This window comes from Lepisma saccharinum, chromosome 2 (genome assembly GCF_977018435.1).
Source record: "Lepisma saccharinum chromosome 2, izLepSacc3.1, whole genome shotgun sequence".
Classification (NCBI taxonomy): Eukaryota; Metazoa; Arthropoda; class Insecta; order Zygentoma; family Lepismatidae; genus Lepisma; species Lepisma saccharinum.
Window position 1 is genome coordinate 26,110,050 of NC_139230.1, and position 25,725 is coordinate 26,135,774.

The window sequence follows — 25,725 nt, forward strand, 5'->3', positions numbered from 1 at the left end:
GGACAACAGAAGGTAGGAAGCTACTGCAAGCACCAATCTCTTATTGCGGACCCTAACGGAATTTCAAAGAAAGAAAACTTAGGTGCAGGTCATGGTGACCCGCACGACCTCTCCCGGGTTAAAGTTCAGCTTCAGAGCAGATCGAGTGTGGCAGTACACCCGAATTCAATGTTCAGAAAAACAGCACCCTTCAGTGTTGCTTACCAATAAAGTGTTTCACAGCATGCAGGGAATGTTCAGACTTTCTGAGTGAAAGTAGATGGTTACAGGAAATCCTTACATTTTAATTATTAATGCAATGCAGTGTCCATTATAACATTGGAACGGCAGGAAAAAATCGAGAAAAAAACACCGAAAAACTCTGTATGCCATATTATCTAAACACAACAACACCAAAAAAAAAACTGCCTCAATTCTTCACTTTGGGAAAAGCTCATATTAATTGAAAGCAGAAGGGATTGGATGCTGGTTCTATTACCCCTTTATTCAATCTCAGACATTTTTAAATCAAAGTTTTTTTAAATTTTTCTTTTTCTTCCATTTGTCTCTAACCTAGGCAAGATCAATCCACTCTTCACCATGCACACCAATTCCTTTATTCTGTCTTCAGCTTGCCAACCAATTTTTTGAACAAGGATCCCATAAACCCTCCCAAGCATGCCAATGGGCCTGCCCACCATAACATTCATATATTTAAATGATACCAGGTGATGAATATAGTTTGTGCAGTTCAGTAGTATGTAACCTACTCCACTCACCTGTTGTTTCATATCTTTTAGGTACAATATATATTATATATATATTTATTTATATTTTATACAAAAGAAATCTACAAACCAAAAGTTGAACTTTTTTCTTCTATGAACCACAAATTCATTCAGTAGATAACCTCAATAGAGAATACCACAGGTGATAGAAGAAGAAATGAGTCAAGAACATAGTAAGCTTACATTTCAGTGTTTAGTTTTATTCTGTCAACTGAACTCAATTTAGTGTTTTTACTAAATTATTTTTGTCACACATAATAATTTATGTCTATCCTACTTTGAGTTTGAGTTTTTGTTTTAAGTCCACTTTATGCACAGATAGGCTAATCAGGACTGGAATTTGTAGTGGGATCCGAACCATTATGTGCCTCCACTAGGAATAAGACATTTCAACACTGAATGAGGTAAAGGTGAAGCAATCAAATCGATAATCACTACAAGAAGAGAGAACATGTCACACAATTTCAAGTTTATTTCTTCATACCATATTTCTGAGTTGGAGAATAAGTGATTTTCATTTTGGTCAAACTGCATATGAAGCTGAAATTTCTATGTGTTTATATATAATTTGAATTTAATTTTCTGTAACATTAGTAACATTCATAATTTTGCAAAAGGGATGCTGAAGTTTATTCATTGTATAGTTTTATAAATTAATGGACTTATGAATATACTTTTCAGTAAAAAATGAAATGCCAGCTGAAGCCAGACTTGTTGATTTCCTGAGGGATCAAGCTCACCTACCAGGTACAAAATTCATGTGTCGCCAAGGTGGATGCGGTTCTTGCATTGTATCTGTCAAAAGGAAGAATCCACTTAGTAAACTGGATGAAATTTTCTCTGTTAATTCAGTAAGTTTAAGAAAATGTGTATAATAAACTCTGTAATGTAAATATGATAAAAAAGTAGTGCTCTCTTTCCTGAATATATAATAATTCTATACTTAAGGTGATTATTTAGTTGTGAGATTGAAAATCTTATGTAGGAAGTTAACCAGATGACAACCAAGCAGGGCCTTAAAAACTGGCAACCCATCACATTCCAGCATTTTTTTTCTTGACTTTGGAGAAACTGTTGAAGTGCCCTCCATGTTGGAGTGGTAAGTACAGCATGCTACGATGCCAGAGATCCTGGGTTCGAATCCTGCTCTGGGCATGGGTGTTCGTTGTGAGTGCTCCTTTATAAATTTCATCATATCATTACTCATCCCCATCTTCATGGTTAGCCAAACGTGCCAGAAAAGCAAAGTAAATAAACCAAATTTGTCAATCAAAACATTTTATAAGGTATTTATGCATTCCAAAATGAATATTTATTCACCAATTGTTTGTCTTCAATATATATTAGTATCAAGCCAATACTTACATTCCCATTCTATAGCTGTATGTATTAACTGAAGCTGATTGGATAGTTAACTCTTAGGTTTCTTGTTTGCATTATCCTACTGTGAATACTGAACAATAGGATTTTGGTTACTCGTCAATACTGTGGTGTCCATGCAGAGTTTGGTGAGGCAATTGCCTCATATGATTTGGGGTGCGTTGTCAGCAAACCATCATGCTGTACACGTGAGTTCAGCAACAAAGAAATAAATAAGTAATAAAGTAAAGGAAGATAAGGGAATGTTAGGAGAGAAAGTTTTATAACATTGAATGGAATGTGATCACTAGAATCTTATATGCCTTTAAAGGACAACTGGATAGCTAGCTAATGTATCAAGAACTTCTTGGAGTTATCATCATCCTTTATTTGTAAAGGAAACATTATTTAGCATGTACATAAATCATCAGATTTCAAATTCACTGGCTTCCATAAAGAAACATATACTCAGTTAAGATAGGTATCAAGATATCTGGATTCCTCTCAAGCTGATTTGTGAAATTTTAATGTATATGAACATTGGATATTGGATGTATTTACTGGCAGGAGTTTATGCTCTCACATCTTAAATGAAAGTCAGGTAGGACAATCATTTTTGGAGAAACTCCAAAAATGAAAAAAAACAACAAAGAAATCGATGGGGGAGGGGTTGACCTGCTCAAACTTGATAACTAAACAGTGTGTTCAAATATTATACTGTCTGTAAATCCATTCATTTCCAAGATATACACCATTGAAAATTGCTTGTTTTTAAAGATGACTTTTTGAACAACCCTCATGTAATATGTAATAGTCATATTTCAGCAAAATCCTTTCCAGTGTCAGTTTTGGAGCTAGCAAAGCTGCAACCGAAATATCAAGATCGGCGGTGACTGTGAGGGTCAAGTCCTGTCTGACTTCACATGAAATGACCCTAAAAATTTTATTTTAAAATTTTAAAGTTAATTCTTTATGAAGGATGTGCTTTATGTAATATAGAAGGATCATTCTTCTAAAACTAATTTGGTTTCATCTGAAGTGTCTCATTATATATGTCCACTGATACATAACAGCTTGCATACATGGAATATGTGATTGAGTATTGATTCAAAAGTGCAGCTGCAAATTATTTGGTCTTTCTCTTCCTATATTCTCACAATAATTCCTTCTATTTTAGTGCTTAGCTCCATTATATGCATGCGACGGTTGGGAAATTACAACGATTGATGGACTTGGAAATAAGAAAGATGGCTACCATCCAGTACAATCTCGGTTGGCACAATTCAATGGAACACAGTGTGGATATTGTAGCCCAGGATTTGTTATGAGCATGTACAGGTTTGAATGCAACTACTAAATAAGTATATTGATTTTTCTGAAAATGTAAAGTGATTTTAAATATTCAAATTTATCCCACTTTAACCACTTTAACCTAACCCACTTCAGCAACTAATCATCAAGTAACATTTTGTATTGTCTTTCTTTCAATTATACACAATGTGCTTAATTTAATTTAGAAAGCTAAGACAAGTGACAGGAAAAAAATCTAGGTCATGACATACTATACATTTCCCACATGCTTCTTTTTCCCACATGATGTATTCTCAGCTTTCAGTTCTGAGATTTGTTTTTGTGACATCATGTGTAATGGAAAGTTTTCACTTTGCGTCTTTTTATATACCTATTTTCTTTCAATATAGTACTTTGGAGAGAAAGGGATCAATAACTGTTAAGGAAACGGAGGATTATCTAGATGGAAACTTTTGTCGTTGCACAGGATATCGCCCCATTGTGGACTGCTTTAAGTCATTTGCAAAGGATGCTCCTGAAGATCTAAGATCAAAAGCTTTGGATATTGAAGTAAGTGTATCTGTTTATAGTGCTTTTAAAATAGTATGTATAATAAATATAACATTGTGAAGGAACCCTTGCACAGGGTTCGGATTATTTCAAGTTACAGAAAATGGAGACTCGTTCTATTTTGTGATGCAACTGCATTTTCCAATTCCTACTGAATTACTGATGATGCAGTAACACTATTAAATATAATTATTTTTATCCAAAATATTTTAATTAGGAATTTTAATAGGGATTGCTGTAGGCCTGAGCAGATGCTGATATAATGGTATTGGTCTTTTACATTGGTATCAGTATCATAAAGTCATAGTTTTGGAAGTAATGTAATAAATGTGGTTGCCCTTGGTGTCAAGACAAAGAACATCTCAAATTGGGAATATTCTAGATATTCCATATTCTATAGAGCAATAGATACAATGAGAATAGGATTTGAGTCAAGAATAGAAGACTGTAAGGATAAGATTGGATAAGTAATTGTAGAAGATAATCAGATACTGAATAGAGATAACTTTAAGGAGATTTTGAATAAAGTGGGAGACCAAGAAGAAGAGCAGTATAATAGGCATGTTGGAAATAGGGATGATCATGAGGTACAACAACCTACTATGGAAGAAGTTGAATTTGTAATGAAGATAATGAGCAATAATAGAGCTCCAGGCGAGGTTGAAGTGATGATACAGGGTGTCCCACGAACGGTGCAACTGGGAATTAAGAGTGGCATTACTTTGTAACCGAAACCTGTACATACATAAGTCATACACCAAATGTTAGCCCTGTCCAAGTAGATATTTTTAAACATAGAAACAACAAACGGGGTGCAGTGTTGTTCATGCAGTGTTGTCAAATGTAAGTGAAAGTGTAAATTTATTTTTCCACAAAGCATGGAAAATTGCATGTCAAACATTCGTACGGAAATTTGGACGTCAATTTCCACCTTGGGTAGGTGGACTATTTTGACATCTATAGTTCAGAGAAGAAAACCAATCGTTTTCGCGTATAGCCAATCCTGAAATGCCTCGTAAAGGCTTACCGGTCCAAATGGGTGTTTTAAAAAAAATTATGAGGTACAGTGGCAACACTGTTGATGTTTGAAGGCAACAAAAGGTGTGTTTAGTGATGGTCTATGACATGGAAATACTGGAAACAGGAAAAAAAGAAAATGAAAATTATGGTGAAAAAAGCAGCAACAGGGTCCCTAAACAGGCATATGAATAACCCCCTAGCACACTTGCCTCCAAGTCTTTCCCCACTGTTCCCTTGCATTGGCGGGTGCCCTTTCCTTTTGTTGCCTCTTGAGGGTAGCGGAACGGCCTGTCTCTTCGCTTTTGTTGGCTGCAGAAAAAATGTCCTCTGCAATATACACTCAACTGCAACGCTGTCGGTTAACTTATTTAACAATGTTGTTAATATTGTTGACAATAAGTACACTTAAAAAAAGTTTATGAGCAAATGGAAAGAGAAGCAATAAAAATGGGGCTTACTGTAAATGAAAAGAAGACTTAAATACATGAGGATGTCCAACTCTGAGATCAGAAGAACACCTCAAGATCTGACAATTGGAGAGAAAAAAAGTTTGAAGGAGTCCCTGGTTTCAAATATTTGCAGACAATGGTACATAATGACAATGATATGAGTAAAGTAATTAAGGAAAGAATACAGGCTGGATCAGAATAGACTGATCACAAGAAAATACAAAGCTTAAAATTCATAAGACATTGGTATGTCCAGTTGTCACTTATGGATCAGAGAATTGGACTTTGAAATTGACAGATGAAAATGCCCTCAGAATATTTGAGAGACGAATATTAAGAAAGATATATGGACCTGTAAGGGAAGATGATGACTGGAGAATAAGATATAATGTAGAGCTAAATGATTTAATAAAAGGCCAGGATATAGTGAGATTTGTCAAAGCTCAGTCAATAAAGTGGTTGTGGCATGTAGAGAGAATGATGGAAGACTGCTTGCCAAGAAGAATGTTGAAAGAAAATCTTCACCACTCAAGAAGATAGGGCAGACTACAACTTCGATGGATAGACGACGTCACTGCAAACTTGTGGATGATGAAAATTAAAGGATGGAGGAGAAGAATTGATGACAGAGTGGAATGGAGACTGATTGTAAAGGAGGCCAAGGCCTACCAAGGGATGAAGAGCCAAAAAGAGAAAGCTCCTACAGATCTAAGATAGAAAGCTTTGGATATTGAAGTAAGTGTATCTGTTCATAGTGCTTTTAAAATAGTATGTATAATATAACATTGTGACGGAACCCTTGCACAGGGTTCGGGTTATTTCAAGTTATCAGAAAATGGAGACTCATTCTATTTTGTAATTCCTACCGAAAGATGACATCAACTGATGATGCAGTAACACTATTAAATATAATTATTTTTATCCAAAATATTTTATTTAGGAATTTTAATAGAATTTGCTGTAGGGCTGAGCTGATGCTGATGTAATGGTATCAGTCTATTACATTGCTATCAGTATCAGAAAGTCACAGTTTTGGAAGTAATGTAACAAATGTGGTTGCCCTTGGTGCCAAGGCAAAGAGGGTTTCGAACAGGAAAAAAAAAGATTAAAAAAAATAATGAAAAATGAGTAAATGTAATGCTCTGTGGAAGTATTCACCTCTTTAAATTGAAAATTACCAGTTTGCTAAGAAATAATTTAAAATATTTTTATCTAGATTCACACTAAGTTTACACTTTTTTCTTAAAAACAGATATTACATATGATTTGACCATGATGGTGTGACATATGAGTGGAGGTGATGTGATCAGCATCATGCCCCTGACTGCCTTTACCCCACAGGTACCCATGTTATTCGACGCTGGGTGGGCGCTGGGGCTGCTTCCATCGTTAGAAAAGTTCCCAGATTTGAACCGGCCAGGGATCAAACCCGGGACCTTTAGCATAGTAGTCAGATGCGCTACAGACTGAGCCACTGCGGCCACATGTATATTTCTGTATAAAAGGTAATAACAAAATTAGTAATAAAATGTATTGAATAAAGGTAGTGCAAACTACAGTGTAAATAGTCACCTTCAGATTTCTAGAGGTAACTTTCTTCCATAATACTTAAAGTTTTTGAGTCAGTAGCATTTGTACAGTCAATATCAAATATACGAGGGTAACTCAAAGCAATGAGCAACAATTTTTCATGAACCAAGTTTTGGTTTTATTAAAGAAAAACATGCTACATTATAATCTACAGACTTTTCTTTACTTTTCAACAAAGTCTCCATTCCTTTGTATGCATTTTCCCCACCTTTCTGAAAGTTTGAAAATACCCTTATGGTATAACTGCATTCTAGCTCCTTGCAGACACTGACCCACTGCTTTCTGTATGTCCTCAGTCATCTGGTAACATTGGCCTCATAACTGTTTCTTCACAAAACCGAACAGATGAAATCAGAGGGTGTAATGTGGAGACTGTAGGAAGGATGAGGCAGAAGTTGCCACCCCATTTTCCAGATTTCCTTCCTGGTGAACTGAACAGTTGAAGGATGATTTTCTTTCCAAGACGTTTATCCCGAAATGCATGATGGAGCTTGTGAAGTGTTTGGATATAACAGCAAGCATTTATGGTTACCCCAGGTTCATGAAATTTAACCACCCCTCTGTTTTCCATGTTGAGGCAGTTTGTGGGTGACTGCTCCAAGGCTGATCTTTGATGCTCGTGTTTCCTTCTTCAAAATGTTTTACCCATCTTCTTACACTGCTAGCACCCATGCATACATCTCTATACACATGCTGAAGTCTATTCTGAATTTCAGCAGCAGGAATTCCCTCTTTAACAAGGAATTCAATCACAACACGTTGTCAAAACGAAACACCACTGTCAGCCATTTTTAAACAACTGACTGCACTCATGTCGCACTACCTCGATGCTTTCAGTAAAGTCTATATTTTGTGATGATTTACTTTGTGTGCATATGTTGATGGATTCTGTTTTTTTTTTTGTTTTTTTTGCTCATTACTTTCAGTATGCCCCTCATATTTTTCAGTATGCCCCTCATATTTGTGCACAAAATTTTTCCAACATCTTTGTCACTTTTGTTGTACATCCTCTGATTTATTGATGTTTTTCTTTTAATCCTTCAACCTCACACTGCACAAAACAGCTAGTTCACAGTTCATAATCAACCTCTCCATAGTAGTTGTGTGATTATCAACATCTATTTATTTATTTATTTATTTATTTATTTGAAACATCCTGAATACAGATAAAATCCATTTTACATCAGGATATCAACAGAGAGAAAATGAAATTAACAAATGAGAAACACGTGTACACACACACACACACACACACACACACACACACACAAGTAAAAAATCCTAAATGCAAAAATTCAATATATTATGTAGATGAAGTTCGACAACTTTTTGTCCTATATACATAAAACACAAGAATAAAAACAATAACAACTAGGGTCATATAACAAATATTAACTACTCTTCAGCTGCTTGATGCACACTGTTCTGAAAGCCAGCTTGGACAGATGGAAGATTCACTTAATGAATTGTACATGGTTCATAGCCTATACAGAAGTGACCTTTATTCTAGGGATATCCTTGGAGACTTAGTGTAAAATAAATTATTGCATTTGCTGTTGGTACATGAGATCTGGATGAGAAGAAGTGGCAAGAGTTCATTAGTGAAAAGTTGTCCTTTCACAATTCTGTAAAGAAATCTTAAATCTGAAACTAGACGGTGAAGAGAAAGATCGTGAATTTGTAGATTGGATAAATTTCATGTTTGCAAGGGCCGGACATCTATGTTTGACTATTCTGAGGAAAAAATTTACTACTTTGTTTTCTTTACATTGCTTTCACAGGGAATGGACCATATGCAACCTTTGTCAGAAAAGTTCCAGGACTGAGCTCGTAAAAAATAATTTATTCAACTTAGGAACTAATGGTCCTAGGTTTTGTCAAAATAGTCCCTCGGCTATCTATACACAGCTGCCACCATTTCTGGAGGTCATGGAAGCAAGCAGGGAAAGCTTCATCTAGGATGCTTCTCAGCACATCTGTCACAAAACCGTTTGGATTGCTACCAATATCTTCATGACTCTCCCCTTTCAGCGGTGTTTGCACACGGGGAGACAAAAAATAATCACACGGTAACTGGTTGGGTAAATATGGGGGATGTGGTAGAGCAGAGATACGATCCTTGTCCAGATATTCCTGGACTGATAAAGCTGTATGTGGACTTGCATAGTCGTGCAATAAGAACCACTGTCCAGACAAATCAGGATGGCGCCGCAGAATTGCTTGATGCAAATGTTTCAGGATGTCAATATAAAGTTTTTTGTTTATCGTTTGTCCTTCAAGCAGATATTCATGGTGCACCAAACCTTTAGCATGAAAAAATGGGATCAACATTGTCTTTGGATCATCTTGCAGAGAATCTCTGCCCTTCCGAAACCTTTTGTGCCATTCAAAGATATGGCTTCTCGATTATGCCTTGTCACCAAATACTTGCTGTATCATATTCCATATTTCACTAGGGGTTTCCCAGCTTAACACAAAACTCAATGTTAACTCTCTGCTCAGAATTCACATCCATCACGACACTTGTGTAACTTCCAACTAAATGTGCCAACAAGCCAAACAGTGGGCTGCTACACACAGCCCTGCCACCTAGTGTGTTTACATGGAAACACTTCCAAGGCCATTTCTATTCAGAACACATATCAGGTGACTGAATAACATCCATTTCTTGTGTTTGAATATCACAGATAAAGAATAAAAAAATCAGTCCTGGAACCTTTCTGATAAAGGTTGTACTTGAACCATATTCAAGAATAGGTTCATTGTAAAGTAGGTTTTGAGGGCAGAAACATGTGTGATATCTGTAAATTTGTAAATTAGTCCAAGGGTTTTCATGGCTTTAGATGTTATGTAATCTGTATGGTGGCTGAAAGTGAATTTTCTGTCAAATGGCTCAAAGATCTTTGTGTTGTTGCACGAACAAAGCTGAATAATTTGGTTGCATAATTTATAGGATGGTGCTGTAAAGTTGAATTTGAGGGTAAACTTCACTACTACAGATTTCTCGGGATTTAGTTTCAGATTCCAGTCTTGGCACCAGCGTTCAATGTGTTTGAGATTGTCTTGCATAGAAGATGTGTCTTGAACTGAAGCGATGTTTCTAAATAACTTACAGTCATCAGCATACAATAAGATTGAGCATTCAGGAGAAATATATTCATGAATATCTTCCATGAAAAGAGTGAAACACAGGCGCCATAGGGAGCTTTCTTGAGGCACACCGGAAACTACAGGGAGCCATTATGAAGAGCAACCAGATATGATTTACCTTTTGCTTTCTATTGAGCAAGTAGGATGAAAGTAATTTAAGAAGAGGGCCGTGAATGTTAAATCTGTTTGTGGATGAGTTGTGTATGAGGGACAGAGTCAAAGGCTTTGGAAAAATCTAAATAAACAACATCCATGTCTTGTCTGGCACTCTGGCAGTTAACTGCATTGGTAAGCAATCAAGCAAGGTTTGTATAACAGGAAGCATGAGGGAGAAAACAGTGTTGAGTGGGAGAGAGGAACGGATTAACATGTGCAAGGATATGATTAGAAATGTTTTTTTTTGGCTAGTAATGCCAGTGCATGAAGTAAGGAAATCGGAGGATAGGAAGTAACGTGACTTTTGTTTCCATGTTTGAGTATAGGAACTATATTTGCTTGCTTCCATGCAAGAGGAAACACACCCTCGGAAAAACATTTGTTAAAGATTATGCTATTATAGTAGTTAAGGGTTAATAATGTCCACACATGTTATTTTTCAGGACATGGTATGCCCTAGAACCAACCAATTATGCATAGGAAACTGTAAAAATGATAGTTCCCATTGCAATGGGAAAAATCATAATATTGACCCTATTCACATGATGCTTGAGGGAGGAGAATGGTATCGCCCAACATCTTTAGAACAGCTTTTTAAAATTATTCAGGAGATGCCTGGTGAGAAGTATATGCTTGTGGGAGGACATACAGCGAGAGGTAAGCCTGAATTTGTATACATATTTAATTATTTTTAAAATTTGATTAGGAACAGCTACAAATTTGCTATTTAGCTTCTTCAAAATGTTGACATTATCTTATCCACCTTCTGTCAATTTAAATTAATCCATGTTTACGGCAAGAACTATTAAAACCAACAGCCATAAGTTCTGTGATAATGCAACTGATATAAGCTAGAGAAGAAGCTTTGCACTGTGATATATGATATGGAGGTAGGGTCCTACACATTCTTGACTCGGAGCAGAGGTGTGGCATGCATGTAACTGGTGTTACTGCAGGTAACAGCAAAATGTAAAGAAATTAAAAAGTTTTTTCAATAAAATAACAACTCTGTTAAATATGTTAACCAACAGCATTGCAGTTGAGTGCATATTGCAGAGGACATTTTTTCTGTAGCCGACAAAAGCGAAGAGGCAGGCCATTGTGCTACCCTCAAGAGGTAACATGAGGAAAGGGTGCCAATAGTACAAGGGAACAGGGGGGAAAGAGTTACAGGCAAGTGTGCTAGGGGGTTACTCATATGCCTGTTTAGGGGCCCAGTTACCAGCCCAGCCTACTGGATCCGCAAGTGTTGTCACATTGGATTTCCAGAAAAAAGCTAAATCCCGTCTAAAACTATTTCTCTGAAGCAGCATGAACTAGACTGCAAAGCCAAAGCTGGATTTAACTACAACTCAGACCATTTACATAATAGACAAAAAGATAAAGTACTTGATGCGATTCGTGATTTGGACAAACCTTGCTCCAAAAAACTAAGTTGTCAGCAGTAGCACATACATCTGGACTTCCCTTCCACCACTGGAAGAGGGGAATTCTGTCATCTGCTCACCCATCACCCCCTAGAGCTAGTTCCAGGGGAAAGGGGGTGATGGCTCACCAGACAAAAATGTCAAACTGACCCGAGAAATGTGTGGTTCTTCTTCCCCTTTCCACCTTTTTGCAAAGAAACAGAGATGGTTGACAAGGCTCGACCACTATTCACTGGATTTTTGTGGTAACTCCCTCATTCAGTGGTAGTTCTTTCTAGGAGTGATTGTGGCTAAATCATTGAGCAAAATGCAAAAAAAAAAAAAAAAAGAACGAAATGAACAAAAATCTAGATCAAAGGCATGTTTTTTTTTGGGGGGGGGGGGGGGTAGGGTGGAGATGATAATGTCTGATGGCCGGTAACATTTTTGAAAAAGTCACGCCACACCACTGACTCAGAGCCTCCCTTATGGCATAATGGTGATGATGCCAATTTGTATTCAAGGGTTCCTAGGTTCAACCCCTAGTGGAGGCACATTGCACATTCATTTGGATCACAATTTAAACTGTAGGTCCAGTCCCATTAAGCTTACTTGGGCATTTCATATTACAAAATGGAACCACTTCATGTGGATTAACACCCTACCCTCAAAAAAGCTCCTGACACCATCCTAACTGAAATATCAGTGTCGTCATTTTTCTGCTGAAAGCTGATGCACTATTTGTGTTTCATTAAAAATAAACTGCTGAAATAATGCTTTGAGAATATTAATATGGCATTAATATATTGGAATGTCAGATTTAAAATAATGTAATTGATAAAATAACACAGTCATATTTAAATACAGGACTTGGCTAGAATAATACACTTTGATACATTTCAGAAATAGAATTCTGTTGTAATTGAAAAACCTTTATGTATGTTTCACTAGGTCTGTTTGAAGATGACACAAAATACAATGCTTTCATTGATGTCAAGCATGTAAGTGAACTTCTAGAGCATTCCATGAATCCTGTATTAACTATTGGAGGTGCAGTTACTTTAGCAGATTTCATTCCAATTCTTGAAGAAGCATCAAAAGATAAAAGATACTCCTATGCTGCAACAGTAGCTGTTCATGTGGAAAAGATTGCCAACATACCAGTTCGTAATGTAAGTGAACTATTGCTATAATTTAATTTTAAAATTGGAATAGAATAGGTAACAATGTTTTGGAAATATCTAATTTTATGTTTGATTAAAAATATATATATATAATCAATTTAATTGTGATGGTGAGTATTCACCAGTCTTATACACAGGCCGAAATCTCAGGAGAAAAGCTGTTACGTTTCCTCAAGGAGACTCGAACCTGCATGTGTCTCGTAGCCAGAGCACAAAGCATGACCTCACAGCCACAGTGCAGAACAAATGATTAAATTATCTAAAATACTATATTTTGAAAAATTTGACCAACAGTTTGATTCTAATCTTCCTGGATGGCGTAACAGTTAATAGATCTGTGATCAGTTCTCAGGGTTGAGCATTGCAATACTATACTAATGCTTGATAGCTGTGCTGGTTTAGCCGACCTCCGTGGCAGAATGGTTAGCACAGCATTCTGCAATGCTAGGGGTCCCAGGTTCGAATCCTGATTTGGACGAGGATGTTTGCATTTGTCCAATGAGAATACAGAGAAAATAGAGAACATTGATGCGTGTGATAATTGAGAAAATAGAGAAAACGGGGTATACTACTGCTTAGGGGTATTACTTTTATTACAAATGTAAAAAAAATAAAAAGTAGACAGTCTGTTTGACTGCATGCAGAATACATGGGTTCGAATCTTGGGGTGGGTGATCTAAGGTCGGAATTTTCCCGTTCTTGTCCCTGCATAAAGCAGCTCTGGGACTTGCCCAGCCTCAAATCAATGGGTCCTGGGTGGTAAAGACGGCAGGAGTTTGGTTGTTATCACATCACCTCCAAACTGGCAGAGATAGTGAATATGTCAGGCCCTACTCCCATATCCTCTGAATGTGCCTTCATGGCACGGTGCAATATGCACTTTACCTTTACCTACTACAGAACATACGGTAGCTGCACACACACTTTTAAATCTGCTTCAATACAGGTTTTTCACAGTAGATTTATCACATTATTTTTGTGGATGTTTCAAGTTTAAATATCTCCTCTGTGTATTCTATTAACCATGCCAAAATTATAAGGCTGACATATTTAATTGTCTTGGCTGATTTCATTCAAATGGAATACCGTATCCATCCTCCAAAATATCTGCTTGCTATGAAACTAACAGTTCCCATGGACAAAACATTAGTGACCCCAGTTTGGCCCCCAACATACATATGTACTATATTTTTAAAAAAATAATTATCAAGCCATAGCTTAAGAAATGCCCTACAATATTTATTTTTGAATACTGCTCCCCCATCTGGACTTTGGCTTCTGAAACTAATCTTTCCAGGATTGATTCTGTCCTCAGCTTTATCCTCGCCATAGAATTCCTTCTCTTGGGCACCTCTATAAAACATATATTATGTCTATTTTGAAGATCCAGTTACCACACACTCATCACAAACTAGCAAACATGAAATTTTTGCATAAAATCATAATGGCAAAATTAAAACCGAGTTCCTAGTAAACCAATTTCATCTACAAGTACCCGCACGGCCAACCCTCAACTTAAAGCTCTTTCACAATCCTGCTACAAGGCTCTCTCTCTTGCAGCAGTCTCTTTACTATAGGCTTATATAATATTAACCTGCCTGTAATTACCACATTATTTTTTCTTGTCAGAACACAGTTTCCGACAATCGCTAAGAATGTACGTGTAACAATTTCTATATTTTCGTCTGCCATCTTGTATTGTCTTGTTTTGTTGTTGTTGTTTTTATTTTTTCTTGTTGCTACAGTTTCAGTATAAAATGGTCTTTCAGTACTGTATCTGAAACTTTAAGTAAATAAATAAGTATCTTTTCTTAATGTCCAAAAATGTAGTTTATGCAGATATTTGAAAGTGGCATCAGAATTTGGAGCTGCCCCAGAATATGAAAAATCAATATTTCATCCACCATCTTGAAATGCTTTCAACAAATGCAAATATAAAGTAAAGTCATTCCCTGGGTGTATCTATTTGCGACATGAATTTCAGCTTAAAAACTCTAAATTTGCTACAGATATCATGGTCTCAAAATTGGTGACTTTCCCCCCGCCCTTCCTAAACCACTCACTATATTACAGAGTTTTTATTAAGAACTTCAAGCTCAAGTAGCTGAGATTGGTTTTCTTAATCTAAGAAAATCTAACCTCAAATATTAGCATAACTTAGAGCTCTTGCAAGGCATATTAAATCAGTCTGTTGTCCTCCATCTTTAAACATGGTCTGTCAATCACCATCTTTAAACATGGTGACAAATTATCCTCAAATACAATATGACACCAATCCCTTAAGTTATCTTGTAACTCTAAAATCTTACCACTCCTCTCCTAAACTATGAAATATAATTTTAAAAATTTTACTGCAAAATTGCAGACCGGCGAATTATCTACTATGACTGAGTTTATTTCCATATACTCCGAAAATGCATTGTTTTGGGGGAAAAGAGAGCATGGCTTAGAGCGTGCGTGCAACATGAGGAAAATCAGTTTTTCATTCATCATCTTGAAACACTTTGTCCAATTTCACTCACATGTAATACCATTGCAGTCTGCCAAGTTTTCTAGCTGCAGAAACGTGTTATTATAGTCACTAAATAGATAACTTGTCTTTCTTTGCCCATCCACCCCACCCATGCTCCTCCTAAATCGTGCATCATGCTTCGAAAATTTTATTGACTTTACAGTGCAAGTAATGTCAGAAAGCTCGAAATTGTAGTCTATAAAATGGTTTGAAAATGTCAAAAATGGTCAAATTATGGAAGTATACATATGCATTGTATTTACTTGAGTATCCAACACCCCCTATTTTAAAAAAGAAAAATAAATTATGGTAGATTATGTGAAGGCTCGACTTCTTGGGTATAGAGCTCCTAACCACGTATAACACTTATCCTACATGGGCAAACAACCTACTACATGCAAACAATGCACTGAACTGGAGGGAGGCAGGGAGGGGTTACTGTCTCCCTGCAAGGCATTGGAAAGGAAACAGAACATTTGCACACATTCTAAATTTTGAGAAATGAAATGAATCATTTGAAAATGTTTGATTTAATTATACCACAATTATCTCTATTCTACTTTCACATTTCAATAAAATGTACTAAATTCTCCTTTGTAATGTTTTATACATGGAAAAATTTATTGTAAAAGTTGACAGTCACAGGTGACACTATGTGGCTTGCCCACATATGGAAGTGACTGATATCTAAAGTGCTACCACATTTCTAAATTATAAGCTTTTTTTGTTCAATGTTTTATCTAAATATTTCAGACTCTTTTGATTTTTTTGTTTCTTGGTTATATGTTCGTATTATTTCTGTTAAAAATCTATTTCTAGCATGATTTGAGAAAAATATCCTGAAAAAACCCACAATGACTTGCACCACATTAATTATTTTGAATATTATAAGCTTGGCCAAGCTTTTATTTTACAAGTTTTCTCAAACTGTTGACAATTCAAGAACCTCACAATTATTGAAAGCAATAATCTAAAACATTTTCTGGAAAAAAAACAACAACACATTTTGAGTGGGTTTTTCTGAAAAAGAAAAAAAACACTTGGGGACAACTGGGCTGGGCCCTCCCAGGCAAACCCTGGTTAGAAGTCCTCTAATCCTACATACCACTACTTGTAATTTACTGTATTTGGTTGATTGATTGATTGAGTTTTTATGTCCACTTTATGCACAGTAAAGCTAATCGGGACTGGTCCTACAGTTTAAAGTGGGATCCGAACCACTATGTGCCTCCATCGGGTATCAAATCCGGAACCCCTTGATTACAAGGCGATGATGCTATAACTGCACCATCGGGGAGGCCTTACTGTATTTGGTATTGATTTTGGTTTTGATTGATTGATTTGCTTTATTTCACTTCACTTTTGTGACACTTTTGGCTAATTGCGAAGATGGGGATAAGTGATGGTATGATGAAATTGATGAATGGACATTCACAAACATCCATGCCCAAGCTGGGATTCGAAACCAGGGCCCCTAGTGCTGTAGCACAATGTGCTAACCATTCCACCATGGGGTATATATACTGTATTTGGTAATGAGAATTCATCTTGCGTAATATTTATTACATCTTATATCATATATAGTTATAATTTTTTTTAAAAATATGAAATTCACATGTATCATCAGATAATTGACTTGTTACTCATAAGACACATTTTTAAAGCATTAACTATTTTGTAAGTACATTTTAATAATTACTACATATCATGAGGAAAAAATACATAAACATTCAAGATTGTGATCCTTTGTTTTTAGGTAGGCACAATAGCTGGAAACTTGATGTTGAAACACAGAAATAAGACTTTTCCATCAGATGTATTTTTGATTCTTGCAACAGTTGGAGGTAAAATAAATATTGGTGAGTATGCATTAAGTTGTACTGATATAATAATTTCACCAAATAATAAAAAAATGTATTCACTGGATCCCAAGTACAGTATATTTACATTGTGACATCTACATTCAAAATGTGAAAAATTCAACTTCTGAAATAAAGGTGAGCACAACAGTTCAAGTACATAGTTTGTTTCAAAAATTGAAAAGTTCAGCAATTTGATCAATTGAATTGAATAATTTTACTTTCATTGTTTGAGATTAAATCACCAATTTAACTAGTCAATATAAAAATGATCATGGTTCCATTGATGTCCAAACCCATATGGACAATAGTGGTGATAGTGATTATTATTATTATCATTATTATTATTATGCAGTAATATCTCCTCCTATGCAGAATATTGCATAATTGATTAATAAATTATTAATAAATTGATAATTGATTATTTCAACAATATGTTTTTTAAAACACCAGATCAAGGGACGTAATTTCCACCTGCTCAGACATTTAAATTTGCCTTGACTAATGAACACAAGATAGGTGTTTTTGAAATGCGAGGAAAATAATATTCACAGAGCTGAGGTGTTGGTAACTGACAAACTCTACTAAGAATTTAATTAATGCATTACATGTATTAATTCACAGGTTATACTGACAAGAGCACAAAAGAAATAAGTTTACCAGAATTCCTTAACACTAACATGGAAGGCAAAGTTATACTTAATGTTATATTTCCACCTGTTACTGAGGAGCATATTCTGAAATTATACAGAGTAAGTGTAACCCTCATATTTTATAGAAAGGATTTAATGTTTGAGGAGTTTGACGAGTGTTGTCTTACTTGTTTCTTCCCCCCCCCCCCCCCCCGCCCACCACCCCACCGATCCTTCATATTCACTATTTGTTTAATTATGAAGTCAAGAAGATAAAATAATATTTTATGTGAAACAATGTAAATTCACTGCAGTGTAAAAATTCAGTGAATGATTTTGAATTATAATAGATTGATTGATTGATTTGTTGTTTTAAGTCCACTTTATGCACAGTAAGACTAATCAGGACTGGACCTACAGTTTAAAGTGGGATCTGAACCACTATGTGCCTCCACTGGGTATCGAACCCAGGACCCCTTGATTACAAGGCAATGATGCTACCACTGCACCATCTGGGAGGCCCTGGATGATATTGGGTATGATTATACATTGCCACTTTTATATGTAAAATATTAGTTTGATATTGAACTTCCAGTTTTGTAATTAAATATAATGAATGTTGCACCAGTTGCACCAGAAATGAAAAGAAACACTAATTCAGAGATTGTTATTAGCCTCCCAGAATTCTTGGTTTTAATATTCTATATGCTCTGCTCATTGCTCGTGGCTAATAATACAAAACACATACATGAATTAATGGTTTATTAATTGTAATAATATTTGTTGTAATTACAAAGGACATCTGTACTTCATGCTAAGGGACAAAAGTCTCTGATTTTTTTTTCAGAACTCTATACAATTTTGGTTATAGAACCTGCACATATTGTATGCCCCAGGCATTATTAGGCTCATTCTTCCCACAGGTGGCTCAGTGACACTATCATTTAACATGCAACTTTGCATAATTATGTAGGACACCTGTGCTTCAGAAGGAGAATTCCAGACCTCCTAAATTTATTTTAATGCATTTGTTTATACACCATATCTCTCGCACCTACATAGGGTGATAAGCCAAAAAAATATTCTTGCTTCAACCACATTATAAGTGAAAAAAAGAAATCTTTATTAATTTGTATTTCAGATTGCAAGATCATGGCAGAATTCAGCTTCCTATATGAATGCAGGATTCTTTGCAAATGTAGAAATACATTTAAACTACAAGATAAAGAACATTAATATTGTTTATGGAGCCATAAGCGCTGATTTTGTAAGTATGTCAAAGGTTGTTTTCTTTCTTTCATATGAAAAACAGATGACAAACTAATGCTCGAATCCTGCTGGATTATCCAGTTGGACTTGGGCTAGTTGAATGGTACTGGCTCATCAGCTAGTTTTCACCTCACGTGATAAGGTAAACTGCCATAATATCGGATACCCACCCAATATCGGAGACCATCATTTCTCGGCTCGTGGGTGCTGCCATGTGCAACAATCCACTGAACTACGTTCGTCAATTGCCACCAATACTTCATTGTGAGTGGGAATGGTGTTTAGCACACTGCGTGTGTACGATTGACGAAAACAGAAATTTTCAGTTTCTGTGTTTTTGGAAGCATTTCATGATGAAAGGTTTTCACATTGAAGGTAAGGAGAAACTATAGCTTACTTATATTTCATAGAAAGATGGAATATTAGAGTATGTTGATATGCTAGTCCTATTCAGGTAAATGTCTTTGTTTGATATTAAGGTTATATTTCCCACGAGGTTGCGTTCGGCCTAATATCGGATAGTGAGGCCTGCCAAATATCGGATATCAAATTGGTCAAATTGACATTCCCCAATCCCAAATTGCGGCACAAAACATGTCAAGAGCAATCTGACACTAGTTTGAAAATAAATAATAGGTTGCTTCTATCATGAGATGTAATTTTATTTAAAATATAATGTTAATATATATACTATTATATAATGTTAAATTCCTATCCAATATTAGGCATACCCACTATCCGATATTCGGAAGGCTTTTTTTGATTCCTCAAATTTGCATTGTTTTTTTTTTATTTTGTACTGTACAACAAATAATTTAACAATAAGGGAGATAAACACATCACAAGGCAAAAGGTAAAAATTATGCATTTCTGTTAAATTTTAGTGAGTTAATTATGGTGATTTCAAAAAGTATCCGATATTATGTCGGTTTACCCTACTTGTTACCATGCATGTTGGTATTTTTTGTTCCCACAAGGCATTGCACAGAGTAAAGCTAAAAGTATGGATGAGCATTTGAAGAATGTTGTACTGCTGTACTGTTGTACTGCTGTTATTAAAATTAAGAAAAACGTATGGTCTAGAAATTGGCTTGAACGGAAATATGGTAATCAAGGTGTACTCAACAAGCTGACCAAACTTTTGCTCTGATAGGCTGTTCCGCAGATTCTAGCAGAGAAAGTCAGTTGCAAGTAGACAAGAGTCTAGTCATCAAAACGAGTCTAGCAGGTAACCTGGCAGCCATCATTTCCAGCGAGATAACCAGTCCAGCACCAACTAGGGCATTCCTACTGGAAATCCAGATCCGTGTGATTCAGCCTTTACTTGAGATTCTACAGAAGGCGGTTCACGATCTATGGCAACAAGTTGCGACAGTCATGTTAGCACCACGTAAGGAAGCAACGTGAACTGTGACATTGTGAGTGATATATATGTACAGAGTGTGCTCAAGTTGTAAAGGTATTTGGTGGGTTCGTCGAAAATAGTGAATCAGGGAAGTCGTGACTGAGGCCGTTAGATCAAAATAAAGACAAATACCCCAACCCCAAAATTTTACAAAAGTATTAATTTTGAAGCACTTGACGTGTTCTTCACGTTGTCTCAGTCTCTCGCGAGAACCATAACTTATAAATGTTACTAGAAAGTCTAATAACACTAAACTATGAACAATGCCATATATCCATACATAGACCAATCCGTGGCAAATCCACTTGTATCTGCCAAATTAGAAGTTAGACTAATATCGATAAATATCTCGAAATGAGCACAAACTTAGGTCACTACAGTAGTTGCTTAGAAACAATAATCCCCTTTACAGTATTTAACCTCTCCATTTATTTTGTATGTGTTTTTCAAGGAACGTATTTAGCAACACTGGAAAAAACACAATTTACGATTATTTATTTCTTATACCTAGATGGCAAATTGCAGGTTAAATATGGAAGGCAATATTCGTAATGGTGACCATTGGTCCAATTATTATAACAACTTCCACGACATAATTTGCTGTTATTCTCATTCAACAAATACAATAGAGAATTTCAACACTGTAACAATAAATACTAGACGTGCCAGCATCTTTGTTTTCTTACAAATCCTTCATTATTATTTTGATTATACAATTCCAATCAACAACAAACAATGTATATTGTCTCGAGGAGAAACAACCTTTTTACTCCAATTCAATTATTCCTTTAGAATTTAATCTATAAATTTTCAATATTATGCATTCTACAGGGACATTCACCCTAACCTCAATCATTAGTGATTTCGCGGCCTTTCATTTCTGAAAATCATCAACATAAGTCAAAATTTGGTGCTCTTACAATATCAGAGAGAATTGTCACGCTTGAATACAATGGACAAAAAACTTGCGACGATCGTGTCTACTAGTGTCAATAATTCGAAAGAGAAGGTTCTATTTGTGACACATTACTATCCATCTAACCGTTTTATGGTCAGCATAGCCAAAATGTCAAATTTATGTGACTTTTAGAAAACGTCGCAGTTTGACACCTTTCACTAATCACGACGCTCAACTTTTATACATGTCCAACAACCTATTTTCACGAAGAGATTCTAGGGCAGCGTTTTTTATAGTAGCAATCAAAACGTATATCACCTATGTATTGTTATCTCTTCCAAAAATAACTTCACTATTCCAATTTCACTTCACATACAAATTGCCAAACAAAGTACATACCTCAAACAAGTAGTTGTATCCAAATCGCCAAATGGAATATCAATTCTGGGACAGCAAAACACATGCATTCCTTTCGTCAACGTATTCTCCATGAAACCCTTCCTTCTTGCTGACTGGATAGTTCAATCCAGTTCTTGTAAATTGGGTTACCAAACTTCCAAAATGGGGAGTTCCAACAACGGCTACTCAAGTTGATCCCGACATGACGTATCTCAACCAACATGTTCTCTGATTCCGAAACTTCACAGGTATTGTTTTCCCGTGCAGCATTCAAATGTTTGTTCTCATAAAAATGGGTCACCACAAAGCTGCTTTTAATTCTTCACAGTAGCAATCGTCATTGCCATCTGTAGTTACTTCTCTTCTAATGTTCATTTATGAAATGAGAACGTAATCCTACCTTATTCATAACTCCAGGCAGCAGTTTCGTCCAATTTGAATGGGTCAAGTCAAACACATCGCTAGGCGTGATTTTTACAAACAGTATTTTTCCTTCGTACTACCGGTATCTGTCGTAATAGTACATTCACTCGAAATATCACAACATAGGAATCCTTCCTTTCTTAACACTGCCGAAAACTTCCTGCTGATCGTAGAAGCTAAAACTTTAACTTGCGAAAGGGAAAAGTTCTTCCACGTCATGGTCAGGCATCGTGAATAGACACGTGCACGACAGAACTAGATCACGAACACGAAGCTATGATCCAACCATGTCTGAAGCGTCCTGTGACTCGATGCGTTGTGTTTTGCAAGCAATTCATGTAAGTGAGGAAGAGAGTTCAACACTTCTAGCGGCGACTGGAGTAACCAATATACCAGAACAAAGACATGACACATTAGCATACCTAAGAGATGAGGAAATATTGTGAGATTTTTATACGCATCAAGAAAAAATGATTACAATTATTTATGTGAATTTATGCACGTAAGAAAAATGTCAAAAAGTGCAGTGCATGTAGAATGGTGCCAAAAAATGAACCATTCTGGGAGGGGATACATCATATTGCAAGATAGTCAAGCAATGTAAGAAACATGGTTTCACTATCTCCTAGAAAGGCATCTCATGTGTGATGCGTAAACTAGGTAAGGCCAGGAGAGTACTGATTCCAGAGGACAAGAAACATGCACATTCATGACAAGCTACCAATCAGACATCGCAGATCATTTGGAAGGTAAGCCATAGTCTCCGCTCTGAATTCAGCACCACAGAGAGCCATTTCAGTGAAATTGAGGATCTCATTGACAACTGTCAACACCATCATCAACCGGGATTTGAACCTGCAAAGCTGCATAAACACAGAGTTCATAGCTGCTGCCCAGGCACATTGCAGAATGTGCCACAAACAGCCAAATGCAGCATGAAAGCAACTGGCTGGTGTAAAGTTGATATTTCTTGTCACATTAGATGAGGCATATGTGTATTCAAGTGGCTGCAGCAAAGCCTGGGCAATATATTAAAAACCACAGGGTGCAAAATGGTATCGGGAGATGAAGTAAAGTTTCCCCAAGGGTTTCATGGTCATCCAAGGATACAGCTACAACCGCAAGGTCGCCATTTGCCAGGTAGCTACAAATATGAAAATCAACTCTGTCTATTATCAGACTCACGTCCTGACCCCAAATTTTCCCACAGAAATCCCATCTGTCTACAGTACAGATTACACTATGGTCTTGCTGCATCCGGATAAGGCTTCAAGCCTTCAACTTCTTGGAGGATATGGAGAGAGTAACAAGAACACATTCTATACCTTACAGTGATATCTTTACCTGATGCATCGCCAATGAATTTCTGTGCATTTGGATTATTGAAAAAGGCCCTTGGACGCAGATGACCACAACCTGGGGATGGTCTCTGGAAAACCTGCTATGGGAGGAATGTCATAAACTGGATACTTCACACCAGCTTACTCGTGGCCACCACATCAAATGTCACTGCTGGTGAGGCATGGTTTTTCATTAGTTACAATTGTTTTAATTTGTTACCATAGATCACAAACAACCTTCTGTACTGAAAGTGTGTAACTAACAGTTGTAAATAAAGAATTCTTCCAAGCTGACAATAGTTTGAATTTGGGGTGTAAGGGGTGAACTTCTATGATGACACCCAAATGTCAACCTCAATTCCACATTGTACACCCTGGACTGTATTGTTGCAGGCCAATGGGACTCTGGCATCTGAATGTACAGTCAGTATAATCCTCTGTAGGACTGTGTTTTGTCCTTGTGTGTGCTGAGCATTCCTTTACAGCCTCAGCTTTTAACTAGGTAAGGAGGATTTAGTCTTCAGAGATATAAGTTGATTTTATTTATGATAAGGGCCCTGTATAATGTGATGTGTGCAAATAGTCTAAGTACTGACATAGCCAAAATTTTCCATTGAATCAATCAAGAATAATCTGAATTTCTATAAATGAGCAATCATTATAACTTGAAGAAATAACAGTTGAGGTTGGTTGTGTTTTATTGAGTTACATGCATTGCTTTCATTTAGTTAGAGGTAAAAAAAAGGTAAAGTGCTCCCCTGTGCTTAGCACCACGCCATGAAGGCGTATAGGGGGTGTGGGGGTAACGCCCCACACTTTCTTGATCCGGTCATGAGTGGGGGTGTTGTGATCAGCATCACGCTCCTGACCGCCTTTACCCCCCCCCCCGGTACCCATGTTATTCGATGCTGGGTTGGCGCCAGGGCCGCTTCTAACATTAGAAAAGTTCCCGGATTTGAACCTGCCAGTGATCGAACCCAGGACCTTGAGCATGGTAGTCAGACACATTACTGACTGAGCCACCGCGGTCACTAATTAGTTAGAGGTAGGATGTAATAATTTAATCTAATCTAATGAAGTAAAGAAATAATGCAAGGTAAATTTTCATATAAATTTAATCTGTGTGCTGGACATGTTGTAAAAATAAATTGAATTCACTTGTAATATAGTCAATCCTAGTGTTAACTTTAGGTAACTTCCATGCAAGCAAAAGAAGAGACACATTCAATCTTCTAATTCAAGAAACAAGTTTTAAATATCTGGTATATTTTTCTCAATCCAATAACACTATTTATTTATTTTGTGTCCAACAGGTTCATGCAACTAAAACTGAAAAATTTCTTGTGGGAAAAGAGCTCTCAAAAGAAGAAACTCTAAAAGGTGCTCTTGCTCAATTGGAGAAAGAAGTGCAACCTGCAGAGCTTCCTTTGAATGGTTCTTCCCAGTACAGGAAGAAACTCGTATCATCACTTTTCTACAAGGTAACTGACTACCGGTCACTTTGACGAGCCTTAGTCATGCCATTATTGTAATGAGTTTAACCAGCCAGAAAATTTATTCTGTTTCGAGTATCAATACATTGGACATTGGTTCAAGTAGAACCATCTGTTTCTGGTATTGGCCCTGCTCTACTAATAATATAATAATTTATGATATTACAATAAATAAAAATATAATATAACACATCATAGTTCATTGTTAAGTTTCTAACTTCAGTTTCACTAATTTCTTGGTTATGAATAGGCACTCTATATTTGCATACATATCACGTTATATAGTTTTATAACATAATAACTTATTTAAATTTCATTGTATTGCAGTTTGTATTGCATGTTGTTCAACCTGTTGTCAGTGCATCACTTAGAAGTGGAGGAGAAGAACTTGTAAGGCCACTTTCATTTGGAAAACAAACTTTTGAGACAGACAAAGAAGAATGGCCCTTGAATGAACCTGTAATGAAAGTAGAAGCACAAGTTCAATGTTCAGGTACAAAAGAATCTAGGGTAAACGAACTACTAAATGTACTGTTTAACAGATGTTACATCCA

At 36.3% G+C, this 25,725-nt stretch overlaps 1 protein-coding gene across 1 annotated transcript in view; it reads left to right on the forward strand.

Moving 5' to 3' along the window:
- LOC145984382 (uncharacterized) overlaps positions 1 to 25,725 on the forward strand; it is a 161,700-nt gene that overhangs the window by 73,030 nt on the left and 62,945 nt on the right. Inside the window, exons 3-12 of the mRNA XM_083118044.1 lie at positions 1,449 to 1,618; positions 3,304 to 3,464; positions 3,827 to 3,986; positions 10,795 to 11,008; positions 12,709 to 12,929; positions 17,210 to 17,312; positions 17,937 to 18,064; positions 19,086 to 19,211; positions 24,992 to 25,159; positions 25,499 to 25,664. Of these exons, the coding sequence (XP_082974170.1) occupies positions 1,449 to 1,618; positions 3,304 to 3,464; positions 3,827 to 3,986; positions 10,795 to 11,008; positions 12,709 to 12,929; positions 17,210 to 17,312; positions 17,937 to 18,064; positions 19,086 to 19,211; positions 24,992 to 25,159; positions 25,499 to 25,664 (1,617 nt within the window). The remainder of the gene's footprint in view (positions 1 to 1,448; positions 1,619 to 3,303; positions 3,465 to 3,826; positions 3,987 to 10,794; positions 11,009 to 12,708; positions 12,930 to 17,209; positions 17,313 to 17,936; positions 18,065 to 19,085; positions 19,212 to 24,991; positions 25,160 to 25,498; positions 25,665 to 25,725) is intronic.